The 12,091-nt window shown below is 35.0% G+C and overlaps 2 protein-coding genes across 2 annotated transcripts in view; both read right to left on the reverse strand.

Annotated features, from left to right (window-relative positions):
- LOC107738443 (tetratricopeptide repeat protein 38-like) overlaps nucleotides 1-4,232 on the reverse strand; it is a 13,661-nt gene extending 9,429 nt beyond the window's left edge. Inside the window, exons 1-6 of the mRNA XM_016550203.1 lie at nucleotides 4,140-4,232; nucleotides 3,541-3,618; nucleotides 3,376-3,457; nucleotides 2,878-3,049; nucleotides 894-1,067; nucleotides 424-499 (exon numbers count right to left, since the gene is read on the reverse strand). Coding sequence (XP_016405689.1) covers nucleotides 424-499; nucleotides 894-1,067; nucleotides 2,878-3,049; nucleotides 3,376-3,457; nucleotides 3,541-3,618; nucleotides 4,140-4,169 — 612 coding nt within the window. The 5' untranslated portion in view covers nucleotides 4,170-4,232. The remainder of the gene's footprint in view (nucleotides 1-423; nucleotides 500-893; nucleotides 1,068-2,877; nucleotides 3,050-3,375; nucleotides 3,458-3,540; nucleotides 3,619-4,139) is intronic.
- Nucleotides 4,233-5,608: 1,376 nt separating this feature from the next.
- LOC107738415 (protein-methionine sulfoxide oxidase mical3a-like) overlaps nucleotides 5,609-12,091 on the reverse strand; it is a 60,584-nt gene continuing 54,101 nt past the window's right edge. Inside the window, exons 32-34 of the mRNA XM_016550185.1 lie at nucleotides 8,949-9,048; nucleotides 7,270-7,343; nucleotides 5,609-7,178 (exon numbers count right to left, since the gene is read on the reverse strand). Coding sequence (XP_016405671.1) covers nucleotides 6,994-7,178; nucleotides 7,270-7,343; nucleotides 8,949-9,048 — 359 coding nt within the window. The 3' untranslated portion in view covers nucleotides 5,609-6,993. The remainder of the gene's footprint in view (nucleotides 7,179-7,269; nucleotides 7,344-8,948; nucleotides 9,049-12,091) is intronic.

Here is a 12,091-nt window from a genome sequence, read left to right on the forward strand (position 1 = left end):
TGTATTTTTGTTCAAATAAATGCAGCCTTGATGAGCAGAAGAGACTTCTTTAAAAAGTCTTACTGATCCCAAACTTTTGAACGGCTGTGTATATATATATAAATGATAAGAAATTAAATAATTCAAATTTTCTGTGTGGGGAACTATAAAAAATTAATTGTCCAGTACACTGGACTTTATTGGACTTGTGAAAGTGAAATATGTTATTATTCTGTTTATTTTCACTTTTGCAAGACAAGCACAGCACATTTACTGTGTCTACTGCATTAAAAAGAGGTTTATCAGATAAAATATTAATACAATTATAATCAATAATGCATGTTTAATAGCCTAATTAGTCATTTATTTACATTATAGTGCCATAACATAAGAAAGTAGTGAGCAATACTAATGAACAACATATATGGAGTTAAACAAAACTACCTCTTTTGCCATTTTTTCAGCATCATCATACAAACGAGTCTCAAGAAGCCCAAAGGAATACATCCCTTTAAGATAACTGGAAAAAATATCCAATAAAAACAACATTTTATCTAGAAAAAAAAATAGTTAAACATTTCATTTTTAATTTTACATTTACAGGATATTCTAAAATAGTTTTAGTCATGTAGACCACGTTGACTTTTGAAAGGTACCGTAGGCATAAAGAAATGAACCTAGTAAAATGAAAAATAAACAAAATAATTATTAAAACAATATTATCAATTATTAATAATTATCAAATTATTTTAAATAAAAATAAATATGCAAGTAAAAATGAGAAATAATATGTGTGTATATATGCATGTAATATATATATATATTTTTTTTTACAAGTATTGCACAATTCATCACATGGTAGAATACATCTTAAGCCAGCATTTAGATTGGTTGAGCACGGGCCGGGAACCTGCCTGTAAAACGGCATATGTGGTTTCCAGTGGGGCAGAACCCTGGCCACCGAGTCTCTCATCTGAGTCTGTTCACCCAGGTAGAAGAATCCATCATGGGCAAACTTCAGTGCCAGCATGTCTGTGGGGTGATCCGCCAGAATACCCTCCCAAACCTCACAGGCCTTATGCAGGGCTCTGAAACACATTCAGTCTACTTCATTCATAACAATTCATTTGACATTTACACAACAGTGTTGTTTATATACTATTGTAGTATTTATTCATATTTTAATTAGCTTTTATTCTTACATTTTCATTTTAGTTTTAATAACTGTTTTTTTTAAATATTACTAAATATTTCTATTTACCTTTGTAATTTTAGTAATTCAGCTTAAACTTACTTATTTCAGCACTACTAAGTTTTTTTTTAGGTTTTTCATTTAAAGGGTTAGTTCACCCAAAAATGAAAATTCTGTCATTAATTACTCACCCTCATGTCGTTCCAAACCCGTAAGACCTCCGTTCATCTTCGGAACACAAATTAAGATATTTTTGATGCATTCTGACAGCTCTCTGACCCTCCCATAGACAGCAAGGGTACTACCACGACCATCCTCAGGAGTCAGAGCCAGGGCCTGCAGGCATAATGCATTACAATAATGGTGCATTCAGTTAATAAGGAATTATAAAGATATTTTATATAGCAGAAAATACTTTAATAATTACTTTAAAATATAATTGTATTCACTTATTTGCTGGTTTAACATTTTAAGTAAAAAAAAAAAGACCTCCGTTCATCTTCGGAACACAAATTAAGATATTTTTGATGCATTCTGACAGCTCTCTGACCCTCCCATAGACAGCAAGGGTACTACCACGATCAACGTCCAGAAACATTCCAGATCGGTAAAATAATCCATGTGACATCAGGGGTTCAACCGTAATATTACGAAGCTACGAGAATACTTTTTGTGCACAAAAGAAAAAAAAAAACGACTTTATTCAACAATTTGTGCTTTGATTTGAACGAAAACAACAAAGTTGTTGAAGTTGTTTTCGTTCAAATCAAAGCACAAACAACGTAGACAACATATCCGTGTGCTGCGGCTGACACAGAATAGCATACGCTCTTTGCGTTCAGTGGATACTCTCCAAAATGGCGCTAGGGTGACACGGAGGAGACGAATTGTTGAATAAAGTCTTTTTTTTTCTCTCTTTTGCGCACAAAAAGTATTCTCGTATCTTCGTAATATTAAGGTTGAACCCGATGTCACATGGATTATTTGACCAATCTCCTTGCAACGTTTCTGGACGTTGATCGTGGTAGTACCCTTGCTGTCTATGGGAGGGTCAGAGAGCTGTCAGAATGCATCAAAAATATCTTAATTTGTGTTCCGAAGATGAACGGAGGTCTTACGGGTTTGGAACGACATGAGGGTGAGTAATTAATGACAGAATTTTCATTTTTTGGGTGAACTATCCCTTTAATATTTATATTTTATTTCACTTTTATTTCAGTTACTGAATATGATTTTAACAGCTTTTTTTAACAGAAATGTATTTTTTTACCAGCTAAAATGTATAAAATATATTGGTCACCTCCAAACCCTCTTTTAAAAGTGATCTTTTGACAATACTATTGGTTTTACTAAAGCAAATTAATTAGTGCTGAGAACAGAAATTATGGGAAAACGTCTGTAAGAAAGGCTTCTTTATTCAAGAACTTTAATCAGACCTAAACTTTCACATGACAGTCACACTCTTTATTGCCCAAGGATACTTTATTGCCCAAGGATACAGTAAAGTGAACATGAATCTTAAAAGAACCAATTCATAACTGCTTGTGGGCCGCAGGCAACTTGGCTTAAAAAGAGTCAGAAAAAACTCCATTACATTGGCTGCAAAATCTCCATGCCATCCACCTCCTGTGTAAGCGGATGTGAAATGTTCGTTATGTCACCTGTTGAGTGTTCTTGTACACTTGGTCTGCTTTGTGTAAACTCACCCTTTAGAGAAGAGCTCCACGGCTTTCACATGGCTCCTCTCTCTGGACGTGAGCTCCTGAGAGTTCGCCAACTCCACGGTCCTCCTCACCGCGCTGGCCAATCTCTCATCCCGCAGGACTGAACTTCCTGTTCCCACCAACTCCAGCCCAGTAGAGATCACATGACCCATCACTGCAGCACAGACAAGAGACTAATGAGGATTTAGGAAAGCCATGAATGGCTTGTATCACCGTGAAGGAGCTTATCTTGCGATAATGACCAGCTGAATGTACATTATCACACTTATTACAAGGCTACTTACCAAATAAATAAATGGACATTATTGATTTTAAGATAAAATTACTTAAAAATATTATGTGGGAAATCACTGTGGAGTGATATTTAAAAAAATGTGATAGCAGAACACTGCAATTTAAATCCAGAAGCCATTTAATAGTTACAACATTTTGTACAGTGACTTTTAACAGACTACACTGTTAAGTGTTGCAATCACATACCAAAGTCCGGGTCTGCAGCTTTGACGGCTGTAATACAGCCTTCTATTCCTCCCAGTGTCTCATTGTTACGCCAGGTCACATACTGATCACCAGAGACAGTATTATTCAGGTTATTGTATATGCAGAAGCAAAAGCACGCAGTTATCAGTATCAGTATATATGTACCTGAGAGAGTATAGCATCGTATAGTTTACAGGCCTCATTACTGCTGGTGGACAACGGCAGACCTTCTGATTTCCATGCCTGACAACACATGCACAACAGAGATGATATTCTGTATGAAGTGTAATTGAAAATGTTGGCCTGGTAAGATTGCTTGAATTAGTTTTGTGCCACCATAGCAATATTTAATACAATATCTAATGCAATATACTGTGCAGAACAACATGCAAAACACATTAACTTTACTTCTTCTAACAAGGATTGATCTGTTGTGATAAAAAAACTGCTAACAAACTGAAACCCTTACAGTGTGCATTACATGTTAGTTTTTGCATTTATTCTTTGCATTGTTTACAGCGTTACGTATATTAAGTAGATTGTATTTGATACAAAGTTTTTGTCCTGTCTGTAAAGTGCACTGCAGACATGGTGAAATAACATTTCGTTCCACCTTTCAGGTGTTTAATAGCGCAAACCTAGTAAAAGCTAATGAGACGTATGTAACGAGTTCGGATTTGCAGCTTGCTACTTTTATCTCGAGAAACCCATAAAAAGTTGCTTGCGAATTACACATTGTAAACAAATTACAATTCCTAACTTGCCTTGCAGTCTCTGAAACTCGAGACGTTCATTCTCACAGCCAGAGGTTTCCTTCAGCGATAGCAGACTCGTGAGTCGTGAGCTTCAGCCTTTGAAGTCAGACTCGGATCTTCCTGATGAATCATTTGAACCAGTTCACAAAAACGGTCTGAATGATTCATTCAGGAATCGGACCGAGTTGGTGCGAGCGGATCTCGAGTAAATATGGGCTGTCTTTTTCGAACACGTCCGGCGCGCAGCGTCAATAGCAATATTTTCAGCCAAGATATGCAAATGAAAACTGTTTTATAGGTTCTGAAATAGCATCATGAATCGAAATGGGACACATAAAATCACAACAAACCACTTTAATAATAAAACTTAATAAAAGTGTGGTACTGGACCATTTTAGAGCATAATATGCCAAGATATCAAGAAACGTGATAAAATAATGCAGCGAATCGTTTTACTAAACCGACACATTTGAAACGAACGAAAAGTTGAAAGTGAAAGTGAGTTCTTTGAACTGTGAAAAGTTGAAACGAACTGTTCAAAGGAACCGATTCGAGAAATGAGTCAGACTTCCCACCGCCATTATGAATGCACTGGCTCAGGGTTAATGTTTAAATTGGAAATCGGAAGTTGGTTTTTGTGCTACATAATGCAAAATAATTTTTGCACGTTCCCTACTTCCAAAGGTCAAGATTTACTACAGTTTCCCTCTTATATGTATTTTCTTGCTGTGTAGTTTTTAAGTCTGAAAAGATCTGCTTGGATTTTAAAAGATTTGAATAGCGAATGTCCCTTTCCTGAAGCAAACACCAGTACTTGCAAAGATACAAATGAACAGTGGCAAGTGGTAAGCTTCAGGTAAAAAAAAAAATACAGACCAACATTGAAATGCTTGATGGATAAATATGTAAAATAATAATAATAATAATAATAAACACCATAATTACCTATGCAGATGTTAAAAAAGGCTTCAGAATTCATATGCAAATATCACAATCTTAATGGGTTAAATTTTGAAAGCTGACCAACATTGCAAAATTTTCCAAATTTAAATTTCTTGTTTAAAAAAAGCACACCAAGGTTGAATACATTTGAATAAAGCCTGCATATTAAGAAGTTGAAGTTAAACTGCAAAAAAAAGGTGGAAAAAACTTTCAAGCACTGTAGTCATTTGTAACAACTGCATTGTTTTATTGCCTCTGCATACATCCAATACCCAATATGCAAATTAGCAACATTAAGCATTTTCAAGAGCCAACAACATATTTTTAAAAATTAGGATTCATTTACTTTACATATAATACATTTTTCACACGTTAATAAATATACCATAAAATCTGTCAAACATTTTACAGTCTAAATAACTATCGTTGACCATGTGTATGTTTTCATTCACAGTTATCTGTACTTACAGTAAAAGAAAAAAAATATGTGCCCATCTATACAGCATAACGGTGACTAAAATGAAATCAAGAACCAACATATTTTTTAAAATTAGGATTCATTTACTTTACATATAATACATTTTTTCACACGTTAATAAATACCATAAAATCGGTCAAACATTTTAGTCTAAATAACTCTTTGACCAAGTGTACGTTTTTATTCACAGTTATCTGTACTTACAGTAAAAGAAAAAAAATATGTGCCCATCTATACAGCATAACGGTGACTAAAATGAAATGTACACTTAGGAAAAAGGCATGTTCACTTGCAATATCGATGTTGCGAGCATGACTACGTTCTCCCGCTGTTAATCAGCACCGGTGTCTGTCGACAGTGCTGGAACGTTTTCATGTGGTATAAAACTTTACAAAGACAATTATAAATAACACACTCTGCAAACATAAGAAAACTCTGTGGATGTGAAAAGCTGTTGCATGAGAAGTTAAAAAAGGCATGTTGCTCTAAACCTGGAGAAAGTGGAATATGACACCAAACCATGGTGGCAGATAATTAAATGTGAAAATGGGCACCAATTCTTCATCTGATTTGATACTAAATAAAGTCAGAAAAGCAGTGGGTGCCTTAACTGTTCATGAAACCACTGACCAACCAACAAATGCATAATGCATTTGATTGTATATCAATGCATATTGTGTGTATATAGATAATCTTATGAACTATCTGCATTGAGGAAGTTTACATACTAATATATACTCCACTGCTTTATGTAAACTATAATACAAGTATCAGATATTCATGGATTATAAATGATTGTAAACTGATTTTAGTATATATGTCCGCTAACGCCACTCGAGACAAATGGAAACCAACATCAGTGAAGTACGTAACATCGAGATCGTTGCGCTCCCTGCATACACCAATATCTCTAATATCAGGTGGCTACTGACAGATTTGAAAATTGTGCAATTGTCGATGCTACAAACACAACGTGTCGGTCGCTGAGGATGTCTGTGACAATTACAGAAGTCTGTCACATGCTTATCTGTGAACCACACCTATAAAGACTTCATCCATTTGTTGCTTGGAGGTATGATGCTTATACGTTTATCCAAACACATTTTGTCCATGAAAACGTAACAGCTGTTTGACCAGACATTCTCTGAAAAACAAGACGGGCTTTTAGTAAGATCATTAGTCTCAGACTTCCTCAACATCAGCAGGATTGATATGTCCCTTTTCAAGACCAAAAAAAAAACCCAATGCCTTGGCTGCCGAGGGACAAAACGCCCCGAGTCGTACTCGTAAACATCATCATCGTGCTCATGAGTGGATTTGTAAACGTTCTTGACATGCCCAATAAAACGAGGGGAGAGACAGACCGGTTCTTTCTGCAATTTTTTACACTCCCTGCGGTGAAACGGAATCGCTGGCGGTCAGAACCGTTTCGCCATTGTTATGCTAAGCCCAGTTGAGGTTGAAACCCTTAGAGAGCATCACCGACTCCAGGTCTTTATCCTCTTCTTTCTCCCTGAGTCTCTGCTCCTCCAGCAGGGCCACCAGAGAATCTCTTTGCTCGACTACCTCTAACATTTCATTCAGAATCTGTTTCTCCTCTGCAAGTTCCTCCTCGGTCTTCAGATGGTCTGCAGAGAGTGAAAAATTGATTTAAAAAAAATGCGTATCACTTTTTTGGGTGTTACAATATGATCAGGCCTATACTGGAGCACAAAGTACCATCCACTGCCATGCGTTCTCGCAGTTCCTGCTGCAGTCGACTCTGTCTGTCCTCCAACTCCAGCTCACGAGCACTGCAGAGAAAAAGGAAGAAGTAGAACTGAATGGAAGAAGAGAACAAACGTCTGTTAAACTATAGAGTTTGTGTGAGGACGTTTGAAAAATCTTTGATGTTCAAAGTTATTGGATTCCTTGATGCGACACATAGATATTAAGGAACCATCTGCCATTAAATCACCATGATGTTTGGTTTATGCTTGACAGTCCAGACAAACACGAGGGTATGGATGAGCAGATGCACTTTTAAGCCATGTACTTTGAGAAGAACTAAAGCAAACGTTAAAAGCACTGGTGGATCGTCTTTTATTTGGTTGATCAGTTGTTTGTTATTAAACTTCTTGCACTGTTATTAAAATTCGGTCTAATAATTATATTCATACTCAGGTTTCAAAATGGCCAATTTTTAAATGCTATACTATTTTAAAATAATATATTAAAATTAAAAATCAAACAATTCAAATAATTTAAGTGAATTTAGGCTTCACTACCTTAATGCACATTATGAAAATGGATATTAATTTTGAGACTTGCTAAAGATTACATTTTAAAGTCTTATTAAATTATAAGTGTATTAAATATTAACTCTAAGTGAGCACTTCTACATTTGTGAAAATCTAAATGTAAAAATAGGGGAAACAAGCACATATAATTACATATCCAATACTGACCGACTGAACTTAAGTATTGATGACAAATGTGATACAGCCAATAACTGCATAACTGTTAATATCTCCCTATGGAGATCCCACAAACATGGTTTTTCTTTTCTTGATGAAAACCCCTTTGTAATTTGGGTTTTGTTGATGAAACTGAATGTATGGGCCATTTGGTGCTCATCTTTGCAAACAGAATTGCACAGTTGATTACATCTGTGGCACAGTCACTATGTAATTGCATCTCGTATCCACTCAATGTAAATAGAACAAAACAGAATCAAATAAATGCATCTGGTATAATATTTCAGCACCATCTTGTTGTCTACAGCGAATTTGCCTTTTAGAGACCATCAGTTCTTGTTTCGAAAGACTAAGCATTTGTTCCTTTTGTACAATGAATACAAACATCCAGACTCCAGACAATACACTGGAGTTTGTTAATATTACATTTTGGGAAAAAAAATAAATTAATAAATTAATAAAACTTAAAAAAACTACAAAAATTATTAAGATTCACATACATTAACATGCAAATTCTTAATTTATAACTTAAAGGTTTTGGCTTATTTTATACAGTTTTTTAAAAAAAATCTTAAAATTTCATAAAATTATCACAAATGTAAAAGTCAAAACACCCTAATCCTAAAAACTTGACAAAAACTTCAAGCTGGATCAGCAAATATTTTTTCCCACTTTTGGCTGTTGTTTTGGAGAACAGTGTAATGGAAAATGTGTCGATTATAACATTTTTTTTTTTTACGGAGAAACATTAACATACAAGAATATGAGTTTCTTTGTAATAAATAAATAAATAAAGCTCTGATTTATTTTTATAGTTTGAAAAAACTTCTTAATGTGGATAGACTAGAAAATTAAGTTAAAATTAAAAAGTATTAAGAAAAAAATTAAGAGCATTGAGAAATGGGAAATGAGCAATGAATCTTAAATTGGGTGTCTACTCACAATATCATCAGCTCCGATTCATAGCGCACCAAGGCATTCTTCTCCTGCACCAGTTTAAACCATTCCTGCATCAGCTTTGGATCGTCCTTTTTACCCATTCCTGCAAGAAGCAAATTGTAGAAGCATGAGGAAACCGGCAGTTAACCACTCGCTGACACACAGACCTGACACCGACACCCACACAGCAAATGCGATGACAGCCAAGCCAGGATGTCTTTGTCAGGGCAAGAGTAGGGTGGGAATGTGGAAGACCGTGATGAGGTCGAGCCTGCCGGGTTCACAGAGGATGGCGTGGAGGTACGGCTTCTGATTGGACAGCATATCATGATCAATGCTGATCAACTGGACTTCTGAGGCATTTGGTCTTTTTCAAGGCAGTGGATATTGCTTCAAACTTTGAAACCTTCTTTTGCAGGACTACATCTATTAATTATGAAAGCTACCCAATAATCCAAGGCAATGTCACAGGTATATGTCAAAAAGTGTGAACATCTAAATTCATCTAAACTTGGTTTTACCTTTGTGGGTCCATAGCTTGCTCCAAGGAGGTTTCCTCCAAAAAATTATGCAAGTTACCCAACTGTATACCATTTTAGCCCAATGGCATGGCAATAATTATGGCATATCATAAAGAAATGTTCCAGTTTCTTTACAAATTCAGCTCTACTGACAGTACTGGTGGCAAAGTGTTGATTACCACAAGAAATAATTTTGACTCTTCTCTTATAAGACATTATTAATATTTCTTACAAATAATATATAAATATAAATAACACGTGACAGTTCAAAAGTTTTTTTTTTAAAGAAACACTTTTATTCACCCAGTATATTTTAAATTGCTCAAAAGTGACCATAAAGAAATAATGTTATAAATTATTTCTATTTCAAATAAATGCTGTTCATTTTTGAATTTATTAAAAAATGAATTTTGCTTTTAAAAAATATATTTGAATCAAATATATGATTATTATAAATACAAATCTGCATTTTGAATATACAAATAATTATTTAAAAAATGATATAAAATATATATAATAATAATATTATATACTTATATATTTTTTTATATATTATTATTACACAAATAATTGCAACAATACTTTTTATTAAATTAGCAAAAGGTTGGGAGTTTTTTCTAGATAAAAAGTCATGTATCATAATATTGGATACATTCTACACAGAAATAATTAGTATCACACTGGCTTTTTAATGGCTTTAAAATGACTTTGAACTTTAATGCAATTTTATTGTCCCATTTCCTTCTACTGTAAGTGCCTTAACACAACCACAATTTTTGCTTGTTATAAAAACAAAAAGGACAAGTCAAAATAATTTTCTGTGGTAATCAACATTATGCAGCAAAAGCTTGCAGGTATAACTTGCATTGAACCTGGAACATTCCTTTAAAAAGGGCTCTGGGTTAAGCTCGTGACTCAATATTCTTTACCTGCAGTGCAGTTAGACGTTCCTCTAACGTATTGCATGAGGTAAAAAGCCTCATGGCATGTGCTGAAGTCCATGATCAATGCAGAATACTGTCAACCGGCTGTATATGGGAACAACTGTACATGTCAGCCCATGCTAGTACAGTCCCAGACATCTATGAAAATCCCATCTCCCATCCTTACACGCACATACATAAACACACGAGTGAAGCCAAGCGCTGAGATGAGCCATCGCACGGCAAACCTGGATGCAGCATGACGTACTTAGCTGACGGAGAGGCGGCTCTTGCAACACAAAAGGGAAAAAGACAGTACACACATAAATCGAATGGCTGTGCTCGCGGTTGCTGGCCTTGACTGTTTTAAACACACAGAGGCAAAGTAGAGGTCCTCAGACATAAAAACAGTGAGAGACAGGGACAACGGAGGACAGGGAGGCTAAACTTATCCAGTGGGACGCACTGTGAGTGGCCTCCCCCACACTCAGCCCCATGCTTTTCCCAAGAGGAACAGAGAAAGAAGAACCACAGTTAGAACAGTTGTAGAACAGTCACGCTAACGTCGTGCCAAAAGGGCACCGTTATATACAGGCATAGTTACACACACCAGATTACAAACTGACAAAAACACAATGTTGCCAAACTTTTGCATTTTGTGCTACAGCATGTAAAGTCAACATGAAATGTCAAATGCTGCCATTTTACTTATATATTGTTATATTTCAACCAGAAATTTACTGAGAGTACTGAATATCGAATTCATATAGTACATAATATCAAATATATTTTACTATATGTATAGTATAAATGGAAAATGGGGGGGAATTCCCCCTTTAGGTGGCTCTTATGGGGGTATTTTTTAATTTGAGGGGGAGTTAGGGTATTTTCTTAGACATATTTTTAAACTACAATCATCCAACCTAAATGTTTCGTCACCCAGTGTATTTGTGTTTTACAATTTATAATGTTGTTGATTCATATTTATATTGTGAGGAAGATAACTACAATCATCCAACCTAAATGTTTCGTCACCCAGTGTATTTGTGTTTTACAATTTATAATGTTTCATTATATTGAAATGATTCATATTTATATTGTGAGGAAGATACTCAAAAAAAAAAAAACTTTCAAACTGAACTGAATTTATTTTACAAGTAAACAGTCAGTAATAAAATAAGAATAGATTAATGACAAGCAATGGCACAAACAATTACAATAACAAGATACAACTAAAATTAACTGTGCTTTAAGTTTTTCAGTAATATTCAGGTACAGAAATACCACAGAAACAGAATAATCTATTTAACTTTAAAATAACACTGGTTAGTCTTCAATGTATAAATAAACATTAATGACTGACAGCAGCAGGTTTATTTAAGGTTGCTGTCTCTTTAAGACCTCATGCACGGATCAAACTTTTACACAAGTTTTGTTTCTCAACTGTTTGTTTACATTAACTTAATAGCCTGTATACCGACAATGTTTAGTATAAATCGACTGTTTACATGAATACTCATCAAGACGGGCACTTTGACATATTTTTGTATGTATTTGGCCGTTTACGCGCAAAGGCGTACGCTCTCAGATGCGTCTCTATATGTGCGCGTGCTTTGGGTGTGAGGCGGCTGTATATATATATATATATAGTAATTGGCCTTAATTATGATATCCGAAAAAGTTATTATTCTGATGAAAAAAT

This window comes from Sinocyclocheilus rhinocerous, unplaced genomic scaffold (genome assembly GCF_001515625.1).
Source record: "Sinocyclocheilus rhinocerous isolate Xijiao unplaced genomic scaffold, SAMN03320098_v1.1 scaffold975, whole genome shotgun sequence".
In the NCBI taxonomy this organism is placed as follows: Eukaryota; Metazoa; Chordata; class Actinopteri; order Cypriniformes; family Cyprinidae; genus Sinocyclocheilus; species Sinocyclocheilus rhinocerous.